Here is a 26,317-nt window from a genome sequence, read left to right on the forward strand (position 1 = left end):
AATTCTTCAAAAGTTCGTGGTTTGATACCTTGAAGGATGTATTGTAAACCCTATTGCATGCCCTGGATACACATCTCGATTGAAGAAATCTCGGAGAGCCTGTCCTTACAATTGAGGCTTAGATTACGCCATCGGTTGATGTAGTCCATGACTGGTTCTTCCTTCCATTGCTTCGTGCTCGTCAGCTCTAGCATGCTCACAGTGCGGCGGGTACTGTAGAAGAGGTTGAGGAATTCCCTTTCCAACTGTTCCTAGATGTTGATGGACTCGTGCTCCAGGTCCGTGTACCACTCAAAGGCGTTTCCTTTTAACAAGCGCACAAACTGCTTGGCGAGGTAAGCTCCCTTCGTCCCTGCATTGTTGCAGGTTTCGACGAAATGTGCGACATGTTGCTTCGGGTTTCCCTTTCCGTCAAATTGCATAAACTTCGGCGGTTGATAGCCCATCGGCATCCTTAAGGCGTCAATTTTCCTGGAGTAAGGCTTCGAGTACAACGTGGAGGCATGAGAGCTCCATTTCGTATTGTGTCTTGATGGTGTTGGTGATCATCTCTTGGAGCAACTGGATAGAAAGAGATCCCATGAGTGCCGCTGCTTGGTCTGGCTCCGGCTTCACATCGATTTTCTTCACCGGAGGCTCCTCTTCTCCGCCAGCTCATCCCTTTAGTGGATCATCCTCTGGGTCGGGTTTCTCGCCGTCCTGTGCCTCCAGTCGGTTGACTAGTGCTGTAATTTGCAAGTCTTTTTCTTCCACAGTTCGGGTTAGCCTTGCGATTGCTTCATTCATTTGAGCCAACTGCTCATCGATTGAAGTTGCTCCAATGGTCATAACTTGCATGGCTGAATTGCCTCTTGAATCGGCATCGGAGAGCATGGATTCAGAGTATTTCCTTTGGCTTTCCCCCCTTGGTGTCCTTAGTGAGGCTAAAGTGATCACAGGCTCGTGCCTTGAGTGCTCTTGTTCCCTTAGCAGAGTTGATGCAGAGGTGAAAGAGGCGGTAGAAGTAGCTCTTGTCTTGCTTCGAGTCGTGATGCCCAAAGTGACACCACTTGCGACGAGGACGCTCTTGTTCTTTGCGCCGGTTGCGGGAACAGTTTGAGCCTTCCTTGATGCCATTAATTTTGGAAGTGTGCTTAAATTTCTTGAACGGAGAAAGAGATGAGAGGTAAAGATAGTCCCACTGGGCGTGCCAAATTTGTGAACACGAAAATTTCCTGAAAGGAAAGAGACAAGAACAACGTGCACAAAATAATATTTGTATTTGATGATTTTGGGTTACAATCTCTCTCAAATTTGATCCTTTGATTCGATCTCCGTAAGGTGTTGATTTGTGGATGTGCGATTGATCCAAAAGGCCGTTGGGTTTGATCTAAGGATGAACGTTCTTCAAGGGCCGTGGGCTTGATCTTGAAGGTGGATTTGAGCGGATCTTCAAGGAGCCGTTAGGGCTTGATCTTGAGGATGAGCGCTTCTTCAAGGGCCGTTGAGGCTTGATCTTGAATAACGGTGATGAACGGATCTTCAAGGGGCTTTTGGGCTTGATCTTGAAGGACAGTGATGAACGGATTTTCAAGGGCTTTTGGGGTTTGATCTTGAATTGGTGGAAGTTCTTCAAGGGCCTTTGGAGCTTGATCTTGAATTGGTGGAAGTTCTTCAAAGGAGTCGTCGGGGCTTGATCTTGAAGGTGGATGATTGTTGATCCAAGGGCCGTCGGGGCTTGATCTTGGAAGAACGATGAACGAAGAATGAATAAGGCTTTCTTGATTCTTCTGGAACCTGGATGCTTGAGAGCTTCGGAGTTTCAGAGCTTCAGAGATTCAAGGTGTAATATGAATTCGTCCCCCCAAATGAATGAAATTGGCTTCTATTTATAGAATTTTCCAAGGCCTAATTTTGAATATAATATTCCAGATGAAATAAGTCGTTTCTGCCAGGTGTTGACATGTGTCTAGTTTGATGACTTTTCTGACTCATTTCAATTTTTCGTCGAGTCACATGCTACGTGTAAAATTTATGTAATACATGAGCGTTGAAACTTTGATTTATCGGTCAACATTTATTTACCAAAATTTCGATGTCTACAATTATATTCATTCATTGATATCCCATCGGATTTCTCAATCAATTCTTCATAAATTTCAAGGCCGAAAAACTCTTTGAACGGTGATAGTAGCAACTGGAAAAGTTAATGCGATTGTCACATCTATCATGTGGGTTTGCTATATGCAATATGAACATTTTTTTTCAACTAAAACAAAGAAAACTGAGTGGGGGCATCCACCCCTAGGTTTTGTCCTTGCTCAAGTAGTATTTGATCAACTTTATAGCCCAACATGGTCCACCACTATCATTGATATTGTCCCCAACTTAACTATATCGCTATGTATAGGTTTAATCCTAAAAGGCCTCATTGATATTATGGGTGAAAATTTTCATATATTAATTATATAATGTTTTGTTAAATGCCCGATGTGAGATTCTATTCTCCAACACACCTTCTCACGAGTTGCCCTACATGGGGCTGATTCAACATCGGAAACTGGTCAAGTCATTATATCAGAGATAGTAGATCTTTTCGAGAGCCCGACTAGAACCAACACGGATCTTTTCAAATGCCCAATCATCTCGGTCAGTATTCAGTCACTAGAGCCAATGTTAATCTTTTAGAGGGTATGTACAAACAAATATAAGAAATTAAAAGAAATAGTAGTCTTAAATATAGCAAGAAGAAAGAAACCGGGTATTCATAAAAACCAATGCATCTAATGTTGTAAGATCATGTGAGAGATAAAAAGCAATCAAACGAATTGCGAGATTGGAAAACATCATGCTTTATCTAAGTTGTACAAAAAAGGACATCATAACTCCAAAGCACCTATGATCTCAAACAAAATTTCATAGTAGATCCAATAAACTCAACCTGCTTACTCTAAGACTCTAATTAAAAACCAGGTTGACCACATAAATGATCAAACTCGCACATGGCTATAAGACTTGAAGACATATTATTATTTTTATTTAGTTATCCTTAATGAAATTTGTATGGATGGCAAAGTACTGCATCAATAGTGGAACGTGTCAAATTCCAAGGTTGGAGACAACTAGCCTCATATAACTAGTGCATGAATGTGAAGAATGCCAAAAGGTTCATGCCAAGAAGCTACAAATTACATGCTTGAGAATTTAGAAATATTTTGACTTGAACAACAAGTTGTCCATATTAACGAGCTAATACCTGTCAACAAGCTCAAAATATAACAACTCTAAATAATAAATCATTATACCACAAACGCCTGAAAAATATTTTATTTCATTTTAAATTGTTATGTGACCTTGCATATTTTTAGTATTATGTACAATTATTATTATATTGAGCAAGTTTTTTAACATTAATCGTAGGAGCTGATAAAATTATAACTTATTACAATATAAATTTTATTAACGTTTATAACTGGCTCAAATTAGAACTGAAAATTTTCTCTTAGACCATCTCCAACCTTGGGCTATAACCTAAAATTTTTAACTCACAAACAATTTTTCTCCTCCAACCATTTTGGATTAAATTTTTAGCCCGAGATTATTAAAGAATGAATTTATGATAATTTTTTTTTCTTAAAGTACCTTTTAAAAAAAATAAAATTATGTACACTATCCTAATTTAATTTTATAAACATTTTAACTCAAAAATATTTAGATTTTGATAAATATTAAAAAATCACTAAACCGACACTATGAAACTCGTGGAACACTACAAAAGAATATGAAACACATAAAATAATTTTTTTAATTACTTTAGCTGTTGGATTTAAATTTGGATAATTAAATATTTGTTTTACTGTTGGATTTGATCAAATTTGATTTTAATTGTTGGATCAAATGAATTTATTAATATAAAACTAAAAAAATATACATATATAGTGGGTCAGCCTCACTAACCTAAGGGAACCTGACCTAAATTTGCAAATGAGTTTTGAGGTTTAACTTATATTTATCCCAAGAGTTGGAGCAAATTGGGATAAGAGTTTTTTTTTTTTTAAGGGAACTAGCTAGTGGGTTTGCCACTACAATTCACAATTTTGGAGCTTGGAAGATTTATAAAGACATTTCAGACCCTCTAGCTATCATCATATAATTTACCAATACCAAAAATCAAAACCAAAACATGTCGTGTAAAATATGAACTTAAAATTCATTCCCAACTACGAAGCTCACCACTCGGTGATGCAAATGATGCAAAGTTGACCGAAGTTGATTTTGGATTTTGTGTTGGGTGGTTAGTTGATTTATCAAATTAAGGCAAAAAATAAGAAAAAGAAAATAAAGGAAAACTGAAAACGGATCTCTTGTATGAGTTTAGCGCGAGCCTGTGAGCACTGAGCTCTGCTCTGCCTGAGAGAAAAGTTTCGCAAATCTGATGAGGGCGTTTCGTTAGAATCGTCAAAGGAAGAAACGCCGGCCTCCAACGATCACTAAAAACCTTCCCCAATTGTAAACCCTAGCGACTCAGGTTCCCTCTCAGTGCTGCAATGGTGGTCTGCAAATGCCGCAAGGTACCTCTCTCTCTTCTCTCTCACACGATAACTGGTGTCGTAGAATTTTACTGTATCATTTCCCGATTCAATTCACAGAGAAATGCGTGATTTTGTAGCTCAAATTTTAGATCGGATCGGATTTCTAATGTTGGAACGAATGCGATCCATAAGATTGTGAATTGGTTTTAGTATCGGCATTTGACTTGTAGTTTGGGAATTTTCAGATTTGTCGTTCAAGTTCATGATTGTGATCCAATTCTTGAAATCCTAGTTCCTATACCTTCTTGTGGTTTTTATTTATTTTCGTTGATTGATTTCCAAGGCTGATGGAGATTGGGGATTTTGGTGTTTCAGGCTACCAAGCTGTATTGTTTCGTGCACAAGGTTCCGGTTTGTGGAGAATGTATCTGTTCTCCCGAACATCAAATATGCGTGGTAGGCATTTCTTTCTTCTTTTTCCGGCGTATGTTTTGTGGTCAACTCTGTATTATTGTAATATTAAGGTTGCGTGAACAGTTTGTATTGTTGATTCATTGATAACCATAGAGAAATATTGTTCTCGTTTTATAATCATGCCGTAGGGCTGGAATTGGACATACCATAATCGTGCGGATAATGGGGTTTGACCTCAATCTGGTTATGCATGTTTGTACTCGGTTTACATTTATTACTTGTGTGTAATGAAGAGAGAGAGAGATGAAAAGAAGTTCATATGAAAAATAAATATTAACATGTAGGTTTACTATGATTTAAAGGTGTAATGGTTCAGTTAATAGTATAAAGCAACTTTTAATTGAATATGAGTATGACTTTGTTTGACCATTTTGTGGTCACTTTAAGTACTTAAGTATCTTGCCAGGTTTAGGTTGGTATGGGAGGCCTAGATATGATACAACAGACTCTTGACCTTCGCTCAAGTGGTAGGGATAGGGGGTTGTTGACAATTGTTTTAGACTATTCGTATCTAATACTTTTAGAAAATTAATGTAACATATACTAGGAATATTCTAAGGCCCTTTCAGGCCTGATCTGTTTTTATCTTCTCATTTTTTTGTAGATTCGTACTTATTCAGAATGGGTAATAGATGGAGAGTATGATTGGCCTCCTAGTTGCTGCCTCTGTCATGTTGATCTGGATGAGGGGACTGGCTCTCAAACGACTCGGCTGGGTTGCTTGCGTAAGGAATTTGCAGATATAGTTACTGCCGCATATCTATAGAAAGAAAACAAATTTGGTTTTTGAAGGGATAAAGGAAATTTTGAACTCATTACACATTGTAATGCACATTTATCTTGTTGTTCATATAGATGTAATACATACAAGTTGCCTGGTTTCACATATCAAGAGTTTCCCGTCGCATACTGCACCTGCTGGATATGTTTGTCCTACATGTTCCACATCGGTAAGATTTGCCTTCTTGTTGTATTGTCTTTATTAAAATTAGAATTACATTGTTCAGTGTATGAATCTAGAATTTATGTTCTGACATGCTTTTATTAGTGTGGTACTCTTTGACATGGTTATATGTTGGTGCAGATATGGCCTCCCAAGAATGTAAAAGATTCAGCATCCCGCCTTCATTCAAAGTTGAAGGAAGCTATCATGCAGGCAAGGCTTGGTTTTGACAATTAGATTGTGATAAAATAAGTAATTTAATGCTAATTTGATTACCAAATCTTAATATTGCTTCATACTTGGTGTTTGTTGCATCACAGAATAGAACGTTATTGCAGTATAATAATGATATGAAAATGCTGAATCTTAGTGTTAATGGTAGCTATTAGTCTTCACTGTAATACTGCTAAAATTGTAACATAGTCATTGTCAACTTGATCTAAATAGAGATATGATGTGAAGAGAAACAGGTTGCGCAGGTTGGCTCTGGGTTTACTGTTATTTGTTTGATACTAGACTGTGAAATTAAGTTAGCTATTAGATATCTTTCAAATACTAGGAGGTATCAGATTTGTTTGGAAATTTGGAACATGGAACATGCAGAGGACTCTCTCCCCTAGCATAGACGTGTTTTGAGTACATGGTTGCAGATGTATTATCCTATGTCGCACTACTGATTTTGATGCTTCTTGGTAAATAGGTTTGAAGGGTGTAATTTGGTGAGTTGGAAGTGGTTCTTTCAGTAATGAGTACACATTAACCGTAGAGTTTAGAATAAAGACGAAAACAACTTTTAAGAATGATATTAATACAAAAAAGTGTAAGTGTATTCAATTGTTAATACTCTGCAATAGATTAATTAATTAATTAATTAAAGACTACTTAATCCTTTGAAGGGCTGGTTTGGTATTGCTGTGCTTTGAAAAAAAGCTGCTGTGAGAATAAGCGGTTGTGCTGTGAGAATAAGCGGCTGTGAAATAAATCAGCAGAGTGTTTGGTAAACTTTTTTGTAAAAGTGCTTTTGAAAAAAAAAGCAGTCTAATAGTGGGTCTTTTCGTTAAAGAAGCATTGTAGCTCCGTGTGCTTTGAAAAAAAGCTAGTTTTCCAAAGTTGCAAATAGCAGCTTCAGCTTTTTCCTTTGATTTCAGCTTATTCTCACAGCAGCTTCCAAAATAAGCTCTTTTTTTTTCAGTTTACCAAACACCTAAAACTCTCACAGCTTTTTTTCATGGGTGCTTTTTTTTTAAGCACCTCACTCCCAAACTAGGTCGAAGTCTGGCATAGGCAAAGCATAACTACATGACTGCATTTTCAATTCTGATTTATGTGTATTTTTATGGGCCAAAGACCTGTTGGAAGGTGCTCCTTGCACTTCATGAAGGGTTGTATAGTTTGGTATTTGTTCATTGGTTGTTGTGCCAAGTTTGAGGCATATTTCGCATTAGTGTTGCAGTTGTTCCTTTGCTTTTGTCCTTTATAGTATTTAAATGTGAGCAGATTTTTCTGCTGTCGTGCAGACTGGCTTGGAAAAGAACTTGTTTGGAAATCAGCCTGTTTCATTTTCGACAGAATCCCGTAGTCCTCCTCCTGCATTTTCCTCAGATCCACTTGTTAATGCATCTTTGAATGGAAGAAGGGACAATAATGCTAGCTCATCCGCAGGAAAAGATGGACCTAGCATAATTGATTTCTCGGCTACAACTGGAGCAGGACCTTCTATACTTCCAGTGACAGACATAGTGGAGATAGAAGGTCCTACTTCAGCAGGGAATTATGTGAAAAGCATGAGTCCGGTAAGGCCAAATGTTTGTTATTTACTGAATTAATTAGTTAATAAACTTAATCCCTACCTTCTTTATATGTGTCATTTGACTTGTGGTCATGTGTGTGCACCTTGATATATTTCTTATGTTTTATTTCTATTGCGTCATGATTTCATTTTGCTTGTGGATACGAAATCTAGCCCGGTGCTACGACACGAAAGGGTGCATTCCAAGTTGAGCGACAAAACTCTGAAATTTCATATTATGCTGATGATGAAGATGGGAATCATAAAAAATATTCACGAAGGGGTAAGTAGAAAGTTTTTTGTGTGTGCGCGTGTGTGTGTCAATTTTCAAGTCATGATATTTTCTTTATTGTGGCATTGTTAATTAAATTTACAGTATAGTACTTGGTATGATGAGTAAAGCCATTTCTGATCAGAACTGTTTTGTAATAATTCTGTTAGGCGAAAATACACCTTTGTTTCTTCAAGTTTTGCCTAAGTATCAATTTGTCTGTTTTTTTCTTTCCCAATTGTATAATTGGACCCTTCTTTTGTTTATTTTAATTCTTTTTAGTTGAAGCAATGTTATTAGACAATGTATAGTTAGACCCTTCTTTTATCAACAATAGTTACAACTTTGTTATTAAATATGTTGGTTTGGCACCTTTAACTAATGTGGCACATTAACCGAGTATATGATGTCAGTGTAAGTCATAGCATATGCAATGCCATTTTCTTGCCACATACATGCCAAATTTTTAGTCTATAACTAAATTACAGTTGTGGTGGATGGAAGAACCACAGTTTTCCAATTGAAGAAAAAAAAAATGGAATACGCAATTACAAAAATTGGAAAATAGACTATAGAAATTTGATGACAAAAGTTATAGTTTAGCATTTACTAATATTATGTCTCCTCTTGCTTGGTGTTTGCTAGATGAAATTGACACACTAGTGTCGCAAAATTAATTTGTTTTGGGTTTTTATGGTAGGCCCATTCCGACATAAGTTTCTTAGAGCATTGCTTCCATTCTGGTCAAGTGCGTTGCCAACTCTACCAGTGACTTTACCCCAGCGCAAAGATGGATCGATTGAAAATGATGTCCCAGAAGGTCGTCCCCGAAGTAAAAAATCATCAAGAATGGATCCAAGAAAAATCCTACTTGTTATAGCAATCATGTAATGTCCGTGCATCCCCATTTTTCGTCATCGCTATATTTGTTTACTTAATTCTTCTTGTAGGCTAAGAAAGTAGAAAACACGGGTATACAAATTTGGAAACAGAAATAATCTGAATCTTCTTTACGGTGGGTAAGGAGGGTGGGGCCACTCGTCTAAGTGCGTGCCATGCTCGCCCTGTGTATTGGAGGTTAAGTTGTTTCTGGGTCAATCGGAACTCCTCTTCTTCTGGATCCCGTTTCCTTGCTTCTGCTGATTTTATTATGCTAATAGAACTCATTAGACGTGAAGGCAGTGTTAATACACTGTATAGCAGTGCTTGAAATACAGCATGTAAAACAAGCTGCAGTCTACTAATGCAAATGTTTCACAAACTTGTGCAGGGCATGCTTGGCGACTATGGGTATTTTGTATTACAGATTAGTGCAACGGGGTCTTGGTGAGGAGATGCCTGAAGATGAGCAGCAGCGGTAAATTTCATATATGGTATGGTGAAATTCAGGTGCGTAGTATGCTTCCCTTAAGCGCAGACCTCAGGTCCCTGTCGTGATCCTGCAACAAAATGTTCTTTTTCTTTTTCTTTGGTCTGGACATGCTTCATTCATGTTGTCAGTGAAACGTATAAACAGATTGTAGCAATTTACATTTCGGGGTTGATCAAAGTGAAATGTTTTAAAGATTAGCTTCTTTGTCCATGATCTCTCGTTGCCATTTTTCATTTTGCATCTGTGTGAAGTCGAATTGGAGAAGCAGGTTAAGTGCAGAAATTTTGTTGTAATCATCTATTGAGCCCAGCAGATTGTAGGGATTTCTGTATTTTATGGAATACATGGGATTTGATTGAATTGCAAAAAGTATTCTCACACATTTTCTTACCTGGATTATTACTTAACCACACAATCTTCTCTTTTTGTTGCATTTATGCCAAAATCTGATCGAAGTCAACCATTTTAAAAACATTTAAAAGAAAATATCATTAGGCTTGAGAGGTTCGGCCCAATAAAAGTTCGTAAGGGAAGATATTGGGGCCTTTATTGTAGGAGAAATGAAGAATGCTTGGCCCAAAGACCTTTCGACTTGTCAAAATGTTGTAGTCTTAGGACTTGTTTAGAAGTATTTTTAGAACGAATGAAATTGCTCTTGGTGATATTAATTTTCAAGTGCTGGAATACAACCAGTTTATCTTGTCTTGGCTACCATTAATATAACATTGAATTAAACGTCCTTAATCAGCAAGGCATCAGTACCCCACTTTTGACCTAATTGTTTGATTGAGAGGTTAAATTACTTGTGGGACAAGTCGAATACATAACAAAGTCTAAAACTTATACATGTTTTCTGTTGGTATAGCAAACAATGACACACCTTCAAACAACAATCAAGAGATTCACCAAGCGTGACTGAAGGCTCAAGTGTCAAGCCTCTAAAACATCTGAGAAACTAACTCCCACAAGGGGCGTTGTGTTTGAACCAAACATCTACATTACAAAATCATTAATTGATTTATTAATTGTTTTGCGTATAAATAATTGCGAGATCCATATGAAAATATTGACCCAAGTTATTGACCCAAGTTATTGATTAATGTAGGTAATGAGTCTAATGACTATCAATATCTAAAAAGTAAAAGGCCTTGTACTAAAATTATAAAACGTCAAAAGAGTCATATTCCCCCACTGATTTTAACTTACTAGAAACGCAATTTAGGCTGTGTGACAAAGGCTAGAGAAGGGAGAGAGAAGAGGTTGGAGGTTTAAGTCTCACTTATCGATCTAAATTTGAGATTATGATAGTTAGTGTAGAACAATAATCATCGGTTTGATTTGAGCGTTGATATTTATCTTCAATTGGAATAGCTTGAAACAATTCTAATAGCTAAAACTCAACTCACACACCGAGGTTTCGGATTAGGAAAATGCCAATTACAATCAAAATGCCAATTTCAAATGGTGTCCTTGCTAGTTTTATTAATGGTTTTGCTCTTCATAAACTTTCATGTGGCGGGCTATTAAGTGATTAAATTTCTAATTGTCAGGATCCAAGATATTTTGACTTTGGAGTGGTGGTTCAGTCATCTTATGTGGTGTTTCTTCATTGAGTTTGGTAATAGATGATATCAAGCGTTGGCTGCGTTCCTTTGCTACTTTTTGTGTTTGTCATGTCCACGAATTTGTCAATACGGTATATTGAATTGGCCAAGTTGGCATTGTTTTTAGCTTTTGGGTCTTTTTATTTTTAAGAATGCTACAACTTTAATTTAGAACGCTCTTTTTAAAATTCATATTTTTTCACAATGTTCTAATAAAACAGTTATCGTTTCCAAAACAGTCCCTCCCACACTCGTTCTCAACAATAAGTATGGGCAATTCAACATTACTCTTCCTTGTAATCGAAGTTAAAAGAAGAAATGCCACTGCACAGTACAATCTGTACTTGCAATGTTGGTTAGTTGACACAGTTGTATAACTTGTACTACAAGACATGGAACTTCCATCCCATATTCCATAGAGCTTGTCACGATGTCACCATTTCAAATATGTCAATGCCAGTTGGCAATGGCCACCAACACACTCTGGGGCAAGGGTCCCCGAATGTCACAAGATTTTTAAACAAGCTTAGTTTGCTTAATTTATTTATTATGGACTAGGGGAAACTTAATTAATTAAAAAAAAATTCTATTGGGTATGGAAGGGAATGAATTCTTAATTATTAGTCTTGTAATATTCTTTGCCAGGATATAATATTTAAAATTAGATACAATTCTCATTCTTTTTCTTTTTCTTTTACTGGGGGCCAAAGGATTAGAGATAATCTAATATTTTATACTTAAAATATGACAACAAACCAAAGAATGACCTTATGTACCAGATATTTTATGAAAACTATTAAACTATATAATTAACATGGTTTCTCTAGAGGTGGCAGCAACTAAAAACGACCTGATGACACTTTGAGTCATCAACATGGATCTCTTGTCTCTTGCTAATATTATTAGAATCAACTTTTCTTGTTAACTGTAAGGGGAAAGCCAGAGGATGAGAGTCCAACCTTTGTGTGCGAGTATAAAGTGCAGTGTTGAGAGTTAAATGTCACATTGTAAAAAAAAAAAAAAAATAGATATCACACGTAATTAAGCTACTCTTTATATTTCAATTGTTTTATAGTGGAAGATTAACTTCCAATATAAGTATTATTCTTACCACTAAAACTTTAAACTTTACAACTACAATTGGTTATTGATACATAATTGTAGTTCTCTTCAGTTTAATTAATGGATACTTACACATAATCTATACGACTTCTAAATATATGTTTGCTTAGTTTTTCGGTAATATATATATATATATTTATATATACAATGATATATTTACACTAAGGGATGAGAGAATAAATTGGTATTAAGTTTACTATCCTCGAGATTCGAACATAAGACCTCTCATTGTAGAAAAATCACTAGACATATGAATGGCGCAACAACTTTTGTTCAATTTGAACTCGAGACCTCCTCCGCCTGACTACCTAGAGATGGCTGCAAGCCTGGCCCAATAATAGTTGATGATTATGATTACAGTAATTGACATAATATAATTAACAAAGAGGCAATAAAAACTTGCAGAATTCCTTATTATTTAGTAGTCTTGATCCCCTCTTCATTGTCTTAAAGGGCCACTAATTATTTTGGTTTGGATATAAAATTTAGCTACTAAGTGTACAACTCAGCGTATTGTCCAGCTCATTTCACTTCCTTTCTTGTTTAGATTGCAATACTTCAGCACTGATGTCACTAGATCATATATCTTAGTTGTACTAAAATGCCTTGGCAAAATATGCTTAGGGATGGAGACACTGGAAAATTAAGTATTATATCCATATAGTCCACTACTGAACAACTTCCACTTTTTTCTTCAACATTATTTATTATGCATGCAAGGAGCATTTGTAATTAATAATTAAGGGGTATTTGGATAGCACATCCCTTATGTAATAGTGGAAGAATCATATTTAAACTTTTATGGCTTGGGGTTTTCAAATTATATATTCCTTGTGGAAATTAAGAGTCTAATTCACATTTAGTTTAAGTTGAAGTGCTTTGTCTAACCCTTCAATTATACTAGTCAAATTTCAATGAGTTCGTGTAAGCATCTTTAACCTAACTAAATGATAGTCTCAAAAGCATAAGTATGGTGGATACAGCCTTCCTCCTGTTCTATTTTGTTCTGTGTTCAAATTCCCTTCCTCTGTATAATTTAGAACAATTTCATGTAGATTATGTATCGTTTGAAAAAAAATAAAAAATGATGATCGCAAAGGCCAGTTTGATCGAGGACTATATGAATAGGCCAGGAGCCTTGGCACTACAAAAGAATGCAGATATATGACAAGAATTATTCTATGGTACTTTTTAATTGAATGATGATTTTGTAATTTAATCACGTTCACGCATAATATGTTCATAAAAAAAATATATATATATGTGGGTAAGGTTTTTAATAGCATTACTCTATAATATATAAATGAATTATGTTTGGTACTGTATAAAGTCAGCTCAAACTAGTTATAATGAGATCCTAATCAATCATTAATATAGACAGATCTAGATTTTAATGGATGAAATTGCCATTTCCGTTATAGACTTACAGACGGCTTGTTCAGCTGAACAACTATTAGAAATAACAAGGCTTACTGTAATCACAGTTTATAAATGATTATCTTCCAAGATGCCATTAATGATGATTAGAAACAAGCACGATAATGATAAAACCCTAACATTGCCTCAAGCTATAAACAACTAGAGAGACCCAAAATATGTGAGAGGAATTTTTTTTTTTCGTTGTTTGTTTCGAAAGGAAACGACATATTTCATTCATTAAAGGACCAAAAGATTGTAATCAAATGAAAACTACGATCCCAAGAGAATTGCACGCATAAATTTAAAAATATAAAATAATAATCACAAATATTACAAGATTTTTTTTTTTTTTTCGGTAACAAAAAGTTTTGGGTGAAAGGAGGCTAACCCATACAAGAGAAATGACATACTACAAGTTTCTTTAAAGACTTACAGATGGGGTCTTAACCTTAGGGCCCTGAGGGTAGTCCATGTAGGCGCCTGTCTAAGGCCCCCAAAATCGTAAATAGCATATAAATTTAAAAAAAATGAAAGAAATATCATAATTCATTTGTTGGTGCAGGGGAAATGTTTGGCTTCCTTTTTCTTTGGGGTGTTGTGTTCAAAACTTTGAGCTGCATTATTAGTCACTAAGTTTTTCTTGTTTTTCAAATTTACTCACAATCCAATAGTCCAAATGCATATAAAGTTATAAAATTCAAGTTCCTTTGCAATCTATTTTTCTTTCAACTTCCCAATCTCTCCATTTCTATCGAAATTTTAAATCAACTATCACATGGTCTTGAAGATTGTATTTTAAGGTAATTAGAACTTTGAATTTGTATTTTATTTTTCAATAATTTATTATTCAATGGATTATTTTAATATTCGATTCGTTAGTGTGATGTTGATTTTAGAAAAAACACAAAAGAAACAACTGTCGTTGTTGAATTTATTATACTTGTCAATCAAGTTTTATTGTTCTTTACTCTCTTGATCATCAAGTTTTATTGTTCTTCACTCTCAATCTTAGACTTTTAACAACAAACATTTAGTAAATTTGCGTCTAAAAACGTGAGACGTATAATATTTAAGTAATGTTTATATATCTATCCTCTTTTGATATTAGTTTTTAATGATGAATAATTTTTTTATGTATTTTGTGATTTTTTTAAGTACAACTAATGATAAGGACTTGAAAATTTTGAATGTTAACAAAAAAAACCATATAAAAACTTTATTTAATGGTTAAGACAAAACCCAATATTAAACTAGTCCAATCAAAATGGTCCAAACAACAAATTTCCGATTTTGCCCCGATTGCAGTCTTGTCTGTTTATCATCTCTGTTCCTTTCTTCTGTGCTACTCCCTGCCTCCATAACCTCAAATCCCTCATCTCCTTTCATCACCAACAGGAGCCGCCAAGCGAGAGAGACTGCGGCTGGGAGAGTCGCGGCAGCTTCTGCGGAAAATGAACTTAGTAACCCGGTAATTAATCTGTGCACGTGAAATAGAGGGAGGACGATAACCGTCGAGTCTGACTCAGTGATTTTGTAGACCGATTTGATGTTCTGGACAGAGGAGGCCAAATTGAGTTGCGTCAAGGGGACTTTCTTGGGTCGGCTCGTGGTTCCCGACGTGTGGAGGAAGAGCGCCATATCGGAGAGGTCGTTGACGAGTTGCGAGACCAAGTCGGGGATCCCCTTGGCGGCAGAAGAGAGAGTAACGGGGTTGGCGGTGGCAGACAGGTTGGTGGTCACATGAGGGATGTTGAGCTTGGAAGCAGCCGCTTGGGCCGTATGAATCGGTTCTTCCAGCATGATCAAGAGCTTCGATTCTGAGTCAGAGAGGTTGAACTCCAACTCCTCCACTGTGTACGCTGCGTTTAGCAGCGCCGCTGTCGCTTGGCATCGAATCACCGTCAAAAACATCACAACAAACTACAGAAAAGAAAAAAAAACCATCAGAATTTTTTAATCTAATTTAAAAACTTGTTTGTTTACGGAGAAAACGGTATAAAATAAAACGATGCGATATGTACCTCGACGGTGTTGGGGAAGATGATTGCAACGATGTTGTTAGGGGCGATGCTGAAGGATATTAACAGGGAGGCAGAGTGGTTGACGAGCTCCTGCAACCGTGCATGGGTCAAGTTGAACTTTCCGTTTTTTGGAACTCCGACGCCACCTGCTTCAGCAATCCGGTTAAGGTCGAACTTTCTATTTCCAGAGGAGAATTAAAAAAAAAATTAATTAATAAAAGGAAGCGAATGGACATGAAGAAGGAGAAGTGCGGTTTCGTATTTAAAGGGTTGCAGAAAGTGAGGGGGAAGTGGGGAGGGGTGGGTGTGGTGCAGGTTGGAACTGTTGGAAGTATGTCCACAAAGCCACTCATTTAATGTAATATCTTTTGGAATACTTATTGTATTAAACTATTATATGTTTAATAAAGGGCAAATCTTATTGTTAATCACTATTTATTGTATCATGTGTTTAAGCAATAAGGGAATCCAAGAAAAGTATTTAATCTGAGAGAGAGGTGATCTAAGTAAGTTAGATTAACGAGACCCTTCTCTTATTTTCATTCCTAAAACGTTCATAGCCATAAGATTGCCAATTGGGCATTGACAATCCGCTAAGGTTAGTATGTGTTATGTCAACTCAAGCGTGAGTATGACTAGTCTCAAGTCATTTAGTGTTGGACACTAAGACAAACACGTAGGTGCTCAAAAAGGTAGTCGAGTACACTGAACAACGATCAAAAGAGAGTTCGAACATACATGTCATGTAAGAACTCATTAGTTGCAATATGCAAAATAGTCCTTTGACCTGAGGCATCATAGATGTCTAATGGTTAGGTCCTTGATCTTTGATCATGTCAAAGACATTCCATCGAGAGTGTCCATAGCATTGTTGGGGTCAAGATATCTAGTCATGTAGGCATATGAATGTACAACAAGGGATCTCTAACCTTCCATAATGGTGGGAGAATACTCTAAGATATGATTCGGGAGTCTTTGGCCAAAGCATATGAATATGACTTAGGAAGTTTGTTCCAAATCATATTCAATTGAATCATATAAAGAAGTATCACATTGGATAGTAGACATGAAACAAACTATCACTCAAACAATGTGATTAAGAGTATTGTATTAGAGAAGGACTGTGTTGCATTGTAATTGTAACTGGATAGGTTCTCCAACCATTTCTACTTAGCTTGGGTTGCCATGACATACTGCTAGGTGTCACTCATGGTTTGTGGAAGCCCTGAAGATTAGCAAACACTAATCTTCAACAAAGGGAGAATTGAAATGTTGTTTCAATTCACAATCGATCGTTAAGAGTAACAATCGCCCACTGCCTCGCTAATTGGAACCTAATGGATCATACACCGAGTAAGGATGAAAGTGAAGAAATATAAATGAGATGGATAAGCGATTAAATGGTTTAATTGAGAATGGTCAAGATTAATTAATTAGTTAATTAATTTTACGAAAGGTTCGTATTGGGCTTTTAAGTTGGTTTTGGGTTTCGGGGCCTAAAAGTGTTTTGGTCCACAAGGCCCATTATGTTTAAGTTGTATGACAACTAAAACAAAATGGGCAATTAGCCCAATAACAAAGACAAGGCCGACCATAAGGGTGAGTGGATGCAAACTTGAATTAATTACAAGTTTGCCACTCACATGTGATGTAGTATAAAGTCAACTTTATAGTTTTTTCTCATTAGGATTTTCTTGAGGCAAAGAAGAGAAACACTTTATCTCTTTTTCTCTAAAAGGAGGCCGGCCACTTTGGGAAGAATTAGCTAGCAATCTTTTCTTCTCTAAGTCATCCATTTCATCTTCACACCTCATCCTTAGTGTGGAGACTTAGAGACACCAAATCTTTGGTGTTCTTGGAGATCCTTTTCTCACATCCTCAAGGAACAAAGGAGCATCAAAAGGAAGAAAAACACAAGGAAGATCCAAGGAGCTAGGAGGTGACTTGAAGGCCCTCCACTTGGGTGAATCCCTTGTGTAAACAAGGATGAGCTTCAAGGGTAATGAATCTCTAAATCTTTCCTTCTCTTTAATATTGTTAAGGAGTCTTGTGGTTCACCATTCACTAGGCTTTGAAAGTCATGAGTTTTAGAATTGTTTTTGAATGCATGCCTACTTTAATGTGTTATTAGTTTGCATATCTGTTCAAATATTTTCACATGTTCTTAGCTAGGACAAATTTTTTCCTTCAGGAACGGATGGGACACTTGGCGCACTGTTGCCGGTCAGATAGAAAACGGTTTGGTTTGGTTTTCAAACGATTTTGGTTTTGGTTTTGGCTTTTGAAAACGGATGGGATTCTAATGTGGTTGAATCCCATATTAAGTGTATAGATTCTAAAAAACAACCAATTAAAACATGAAATATAATATGGACATTTAGTTAAATGTTTATTAATATTTTCAGTGCGGTTCGATTTCGGTGCGGTTTTCAAAAGTCAAAACCAAAACCAAACCGTTTTCTATGTGAGGGAAAAAATTTGAAGGACCTCTTTTTTGATTTTCTATATAATATCATTCATCACTTTCTTTCGTTCATTAACTTGAAGGACCTTTGTTATTTTATACCATCACACACACATATATGTACAAGGGTGGACTAATCTTGTTATCAAGAGTCGAACAATGATCTAATGAAGTCCACTCATTTGAAGCATGATATCACATATTTTAGTATCAAAGTTTCGCTCACGTTTAATAAATTCAAATTTATTCAACTTGTTTTATGATAAACATTATAAGGGACACCCTTTTGTTGCACAAACATGTTTTAACATCACAATTGCATTCAACATGCTAATTGTTTACATAACAAATGTCTTTTTCCTATTGCTATTGGGAAATGCTTATTAATTTGTTAAATTGCAAATTGTACATTTTTTTTAAAAACCAAACCGAAACCGTTTGAAACCGCATCGAACCAAACCAAACGGTTTGGTTTTATTTCGGTTTTGGCTTCAAAACCGCACCGAACTGAACCACAAAAAATTTCGATTTTGGTTTCGGTTTCACTCAAAACCATACCGAACCAAACCGTGCCCACCCCTACTCGAACGTAGACCTTGGTCTGGCAAATAGAACGATCCTTACCAACTCAACCAACCCTTGTTGAAAATATTACAAGAATTTGGAAGTGAAGGAAGATCCATAGAAACCAATGCATCAAATAGTGCAAGATCATGCGAGATTTAAAAATTCTCAAAACAATACTAGTGGAATAAGGAAAATATCATACTTCTATATGTGTATGATAAAGAAGGACATCGTGACTCCAAAATACCTCATGATCCCAAAGAACCATTTAATAATTAGATCCAATAAACTCAAACAATACACCTTCGTACTCAGGTGTGGACCATTGACCTCACAAAAAATAATCTCTCCCACCAAACGCGCTTATACCCAGAATACAAAATCTCGCCAAGAGAGTTGTCGACAACTCTTATTGAGTTTTTGCCACACAAATGCCGAAACGGCTACAAAACTTTAAGAGGCTACATTGTGACTAACTTCTTATTTTCTAATGAATAACAAAGCACCCTATTTATAATAAACTAACCCTAATTTCTGACAAAACCTAATTCTAACGGGCTAAGCCCAGAAAACCAAATATTCAAATAAACCAAAATACTAATATTTTCCAACACCCCCTGTCAAACTCATGGCGGTATACGACATGGGTTTGCAAACAAGCAGATGCAGACTGGCTCCATTAGGCGGACATACAAACAGACATGCAAACTTGACTTGACTTGACTGGCAAACTTGACTTGACTTGACTTGACTAGCAAACTGGTTCTTGATTTTTGATTCTTGACTTGACTTGATTCTTGATTCTGGCTGGCAAAATGGCTAGAGTTGAGAGTATGGAAGGAACACGTCACTAAAGGGACGAGATTTCCATATCTCAATTGTAGCAACGAACAAATAAACACACATACCATCACTCGAGTGGTCACAATTCTAAGCACTCGAATTACGGTCGCAAAACAATCTCAAACAAGCCAACAACTCGTGTGGCCTAAACACCAACTGAAAAAATTAACACACTTTTTTTCCTTGCAAACTGTCAACAACAACTAGACAATCTGAACATGAACGACAACAGACACAAGCAAACGGATACCAACCCAAAACAGATTAAATCACGAAGGATGAAACCTGCTCTGATACCAAGTTGAATATCAGAGTGTGCAACGAACGATACTAACAAAATAATAGAAATATTATTAAACAAACTGAGAATGCCGAAACGGCTACAAAACCCTAAGAGGCTACATTGTGACTAACTTCTTATTTTCTAATGAATAACAAAGCACCCTATTTATAATAAACTAACCCTAATTTCTAACAAAACCTAATTCTAACGGGCTAAGCCCAGAAAACCAAACATTCAAATAAATCAAAATACTAATATTTTCCAACACAAGCTTCACCAGCTCCAACTCTACATTGTAAAATTGGCCAACACCGCGGACAACTTCACCTCTCCTAGAGAGATTCGCAACAACTTCACACTAATCAAGGCGAACGCCCCACAAATCCAACTGGGCAAGAAAGCCCAAACGTAGATCCAGGCATCATGGAGCCAAAATAGAAGCGATAGACTCAACAGAGAACAATTAGACAAACCTTCCAAAAGGAAGGAAAACTATAATAGCACAAGAACGACTAGAACAAGAACGTCTGCAGAGAGTTTCCAGACGAAATCCTCAGTACCTTTCTGATTTCTCACGGCTCCCTTGGGTTTTCCTCTTTGCTATGTGGCTATGTGGCTAGGGTTTGTTTGTTTCAAATCTCTGAGAGAATTGAACCGGTTTAAAACTAAAAAAATTATATTGATAGATCCACATGAATCCATAATTAAACCCGAACATATCGTTTTAGGAAAGTCAAAGGAGCTAGGAATAATATTCTGTCCAGGGTTACTATATTTGACATCAAATAGATCTGGAGAGGACCACAAATCCATGAGTCGTGGACCATGACTAAATCTTGGCACTTGCAGAATATGTAAATGGTTTTTTGAATCCTAGAGATAGTGGCTTCGTACTTTTCGATATGTGGCATTATCATCACTTATTCACGTTACAACAAAGTAGCATGTTTGTTTCTCATTCGCTATTGATGAGAAGAAAATTTTTCCTAATTGTATGCCTATTTTTCTCATCAAAGATAGACCCAAAATTATGTACAATTCATTACACCTAAAAACTTTTTCTCCAGTAGGTAATAGATTGTCATTGTGGTAATAGAAAAGCAGGAGTGATTTGTGGAAAAAAAAAAAAAAAACTAATTCTCGTTATGAAATATACAGATTAAATCACTTCGCAAGACATGCCCGCAGAACCTACATATATGAGTGATCTAGGATCGATTCTGGCTGGCTTTACCGCCGAGGAAATTCATGAACTTTTCCACAAAAATATTAAAGGAAACTTCCTAACAGAGACGAGAGGCATTTACTTAAACGCTTGATGCCTTGCACGTACGATATAGAATTAAAGATTTTGGTGTAGGGTGTGGTGTATGTAAAGTGAAATAGTCAGAGAATACAACACTGCACTCAACCAAAGCTCAGGACGGTCAGGCCGCACTATTATATGACGAAAACCCTATTATTGAGCAATTCAGTTTTCTTTTGGGAAAAAAAAACCTACAAATGAGTCCTTTTAAGTGATTAGACCCCAGCCAGGGGCGAATCTATTAAAGGATTAAGGTGGTTCCGAGACCACCTGTAAGCATAGATAAATAGCTGTGAGGATCTTCAAGGACCACCCAAGTTTGGACAGTGGTGGAGAAGAATAGCACCCATGACGGAGGAGCCTCCTTGTTCCAACCAAGAAGACGATGCAGAGCAACCTTTTGTCTATGTTTGTAATCAATCTCCAATGAGGCTGCTCCACCTGGTGCACTCATTAATAAGAAATTCATGAAATAGGACGTAGTTTCGATGTTGGCAAAAGTAAGATAATATCATGAGGTGTGGTGCCTTCAAAGTAAGACCTTTTGACTTCTTTTGCAATTGGTGACCAATGAGGCTGCCCTACCTGACCCATAAATTAAAATAATAAACCAAATTTCTAATAAAAGTATAATTTTTTTAGAGTGATACTATGCCCACTTCTTTGTTTTATCTTTTTACTCATCATATATTTACACTCACCATTAAAAAAATAAAAAGAACATCCTACTATGATACAGCACCAGCACACCATCTTTTATATAATAGTCAGATTCTTTCAATTAAATTCACTTTACCAAAATCAAGTCATTAAAAAAAATTAAAAAAAAACCTTCACGTGATGCTGTGATACTGTGTAAAAGAATAAAGTTTGGGGATAGAAGTCTAAAGGTGTGTGAAAGTAAAGATTTTAGGACACCTGTGTTTTATGTTATCTTGTAAAATCTCTATAAAAGAGATGTCTATGTACATTTGTAATCAATTTCATTCCAGCAATAAGAAAAGAAAATGTTTTTGTTATCAGAATAAACTTGCTACTAATAGTAAGGAGAAACTTGCAGCAAGCTTTTAGAAAAATAGTTTGAAAGTTTTTCTTACGATTATCAGCAAGTTTCTTCTGGTTACAAAAACATTTTATTTTCTTATTGAAGGAATGTGATCAATTACGAACGTACATAAAAGGTTTTATTTTTTTTTATAAAAAAAAATCATTTTTTGTGCATATTTTTGGTTGTTGTTTGTAACTACTTCTTAATTCAATAATGAGATTTGATCTTAATTTCCTTTTTCCTTTCGAGAAATCTAAGCATAACAATAGTTCTTTTCATTATCTCTGTAATGTAAAGAACAACTACTCATGAGCATAATAATAGTTCTTTTCATTATCTCTGTAATGTAAAGAACAACTGCTCTACTCGAGGAATGAAAATTTAGTATTTCTAGCTTGTTTAGCACAAAGATTATGAATGAAAAGTTGTAGTATGCCATTTATTTGTTCTAATGATATTTTCGTTTTTATTTTTTTGGAGCTTTTATATTGGGACCACCCTATGTTAAAATCCTGGATCCGCTACTGACCCCAACCATGTAAGTAAGATGCATGTTACTATAAGTTGTTAGATTAACTTAACTATCATCATTATTTTAATTATTTTAATTATCATAATAGGTCTCAGCTATGTAATGATCGATTAACTGCTGCGAGAGCATGCATGGACCATTCTTTATGTAGTTTCATAATCTTCTAATATCATCCCTATTAAAGATAGGATAATGCTAGGAAGACCAAAATTTGAAACTAAATTTGCAAACCAAATGATGTGTCACCAACAAAAAATAAGCATGTTAATCAACATTTAATTGATAATCCAATTATCAACAACCACATCATTTGGTTTACAAAATTTGGTCCCCCTAACATTACCCTTAGAGATAATTAGAAGTAACTCACCAGTAATAGAGTCCTACACAACAACAATATTTAATCTAGTCCAACTAATTTTGGAGTAATTAGCCAATATAAAAAAAACTTTTTTTTAATTAATTAAAACAACAATGTCACTTTTACTTCAACATTGCTATCATGGAAAAAGACAACGTTGTGAATATTGAAGAAGAAAGAAAAATAAATATATAATAAGTTAGAGGGTTCATTGGGGAGCAAAAAATAATCAAGAAAATTATGGAGGCGACACGTGGAATTTTGGGTGAAAATGACAAAATTACCCTCGAGACACACTGGGATTCCCATGCACATGCAACAGACAATAATGGCTCAATCAAGAAATAGTCAAAGGTGATCAAAATGATATTTATTCAAATCCCTCTCATCACTCCTCACCCAAAAGGTAACTCCCAATTTCCTTATTCTAATTGGGATTAATTACCAAATTAATTGCAAGATATTATGTCATTATATTAAAAAAACCACCATAAGTGGTCGGTCCCTATTTCTCCAAATAGGGCCGGCCACACCCCTATATATAGTCCTATTTTTCTCCAAAAAGCTAAGTCCAATCTCTCCCTAAAAATCAGTAAACACTTTCTCTCTAAAATTCTAACTTTGGCATAAAAGATTCCTCAGTCAAAGCCCCCCTTCATCGTGGGCGGGTGAGGTTCTTGGCCATAATCTTAGGTGTTATTATTTTGCAGGTGCATTTTTGTCAAAGGAGAAGAAGGCGGAAATTTGCATCCACAAATTGGTGTTTTCATTGAGAGTCTTGATTCACACACTCGAAGAAGACTATCGCATTCAAAGTTTCTCATTTCTTGTTCATTTGTAGATTTTTCATACATTCTTATTTCTAGAATTTTTTTATAAAATTCTTTGAATAAATGTAAAAGAAAAGTACAATGACTAGAAATTCAGAAACCACGACGAATGGAACTTCCTACGTTCAAGGATTTGGACCAAGTGATGGAGATCGTGACGTTGCCCTACCACGACGATCCATGAGGCTCAACGCACAGCTAGTGGAGTGACACCACCCCCACGAGGCACCACCGTGGTAGCCACCAAGGTAGCAACCATGGCAACGACCCTAGGGGAGTTTACTACCCACAATGAGCAGGCCACCTCACAGTAACAGACCCAGGCCCGTGCCACAAGGCAGCTAGCCCAACGCAAGGCCCCCCATATTCAACAAGGCCACAATGTTGCGATGGCAGCTGAGGCCTAAGTTGTTCTAGCAATTGGAGCAGCCCATCACTCATGGGCCTAAGGCCAGCGCGCTCCAAAGCCTAGCCCAAGACTCGCAGGCCTAAGCCGCACTGAGGAGAGCCTAACACCCATGTGCTCCAACGGCCCAACCAACGCCCACGGTCCGACCCATGCCTACAGCTTAACTCACTATCATGGTCCAACCCGAGGTCCGACCCACCCCATTCCAAGCAGCCTAAATCAATTCAAGATCGGTTCAACCATCCTGACTTTAGATTTCTGGACCGACAATTTAATCGAGGGTATTTTCACCCCATTTTTTTCTCAGATTTAACATATCCCAACTCAAATCTCATGCCTGGAGTCCATTACACTTCCATTAGGAGACGCATACCGTCCAAGCTTTTCCAATCCAACTGGTGAACCATACTTATCTCAACAAGTCAGAGAGTTAACAAGCGCCATTGCACAATAGATGACCTTAGTGAATTAGCTTTTGCAATGCATCGAGATGCAACGTGCCTTAGACAAGGTGTCCTGAAGTAGGACAAGGGCAGATGACGAACCTTTCCAGCAGCGTCTCTGCAAGTAGCCACTTGACCAGTCATGAACCGAGTGTTCTGGCAGTGTACACTCCCTACTAGGCCATCGAGATAACGTATATTCTCGTCTTAGCGCTAGGCCCGCAAGGAGCATCATCCACCTTACATTGAAGTAGGAAGCACGAAGGACAAAAAGAAGCAGTCACACAATGCGGCTCAAGTTCAACTGGTAGCCTACAAGAAATTTGATCGCTTGCTAGGAACGTACCACATGCAGCGCAGCCGTGGCATAGACGAGTAGAACACATGGAAGAACAGCCTAGACCAGTAGGTCACGATCGGGGGCATAGACGAGCCGAACACATGGAAGAGTTTTGCTGCCTCCAACAAAGTTAAATTCAGGAATAAGTAGTGGGGCTTCTGATCAAGCTATTGTGCGATTTCCAACGTAACAAGGTCATTGATAAGGCACTACGATGGGACATGACCAACATAAGCAGGTCACCCTTCACGGATGAGATCAAGCCGGTAGAGCCTCTACGCAAGTTCAGCATGGCACATTTCATATCCTTCAAAGGGGATAGAGACTCGAAGAAACACCTAAAGCACTACCGAAGCGCGATGATGCTCTATCGAAGTAACGAAGATCTCATGTGCTAGATATTCATCATCACTCTACAAGGTGAGGCGCAAAATTTGTTCTACACCTTGCCGCCAGAATCCATCCAGAGTTTCAACAAACTTTCTTTAGTTTTCACCAAAGAATATTCATCATATCGCTCAATCAAGAAGAAGTCCGACCACTTATTCAATGTCAAGAAAAAACCAAAGGAGTCGCTTCGCGACTATGTGAAGAGGTTCAAAACAGAGAAGGCTATGATAGGCGGATGCAACGACTCAATAGCTAGTGCAGCCTTCTAAAAATGATTCCCAGTAGACCACCCGCTGTTTGAAGAATTGCTCATGAAAGAAGATCTAACTCTGGCAAACTCTTTCGCTTTGGCAAAAAAGCATGCACATTGGTACAACGAGGCTCACCGATACACATTCAAGGTAAATTCGAGCGATCTTGAATATGAAGTACCCTATTACTATGAAGGAGATTCAAGGTCTGACCACATAAGTAACCGCACTTAACTGTTTACCCTTGCGGTCCACCGATCAACGTGAGATATTTTTTTGACTCAATCGAAAAAGAGCAATAAGACAAACAGGAGAATGAGTGCGAGAAAGCATTCAAGGACTTGAAGAAGTACCTGACAGCATCTCCTTACTATCCAAACTAGAAGCAGCGGATGACTTATTCACATGTTTGATGGTATCTAAAGCATCAATAAGCTCTACGCTCATACAAGAAGAGCTGTGGACTCGATTACCTATATTCCATAGTTTAAAAGCTCTTCTCTATGCGGAAACCAGTTACCAGAAATTCAAAAGCTAACTTTGGCGACAATTATTTCAATCGGAAAGCTCAAGTTATACCTTCAGATGTAAGCAATCATCCTCATGATGCACTATTTTACCCAATCCAGACGCACGACGATAAAGGCGCCGACACTGGCAGATGCAAAGTTTTCTAACGAACGCAACAGCTTAGTCCAAAAGGCATGCCAAGGGCAGTTAAACA

At 36.9% G+C, this 26,317-nt stretch overlaps 2 protein-coding genes across 2 annotated transcripts; one reads left to right on the forward strand and one right to left on the reverse strand.

Annotated features, from left to right (window-relative positions):
- The first annotated feature begins 4,269 nt into the window (after positions 1-4,269).
- Positions 4,270-9,720, forward strand: LOC103422598 (uncharacterized). Its single transcript, XM_008360659.4, has 9 exons — positions 4,270-4,550; positions 4,887-4,967; positions 5,590-5,710; positions 5,841-5,935; positions 6,070-6,141; positions 7,446-7,721; positions 7,892-8,000; positions 8,689-8,875; positions 9,259-9,720. The coding sequence occupies exons 1-9, from the start codon at positions 4,527-4,529 to the stop codon at positions 9,347-9,349; spliced, it is 1,056 nt and encodes a 351-aa protein (XP_008358881.1). The 5' UTR covers positions 4,270-4,526; the 3' UTR covers positions 9,350-9,720.
- A 4,975-nt stretch (positions 9,721-14,695) lies between these two features.
- LOC103422599 (probable CoA ligase CCL9) lies at positions 14,696-15,719 on the reverse strand. The gene is made up of 2 exons (XM_008360660.4): positions 15,527-15,719; positions 14,696-15,425 (listed from the first exon to the last, which is right to left on the reverse strand). The coding sequence occupies exon 2, from the start codon at positions 15,414-15,416 to the stop codon at positions 14,751-14,753; it is 666 nt and encodes a 221-aa protein (XP_008358882.3). The 5' UTR covers positions 15,417-15,425; positions 15,527-15,719; the 3' UTR covers positions 14,696-14,750.
- Between the last annotated feature and the right edge of the window lie 10,598 nt (positions 15,720-26,317).

Source organism: Malus domestica, chromosome 05, assembly GCF_042453785.1.
Source record: "Malus domestica chromosome 05, GDT2T_hap1".
NCBI classification, from domain to species: Eukaryota; Viridiplantae; Streptophyta; class Magnoliopsida; order Rosales; family Rosaceae; genus Malus; species Malus domestica.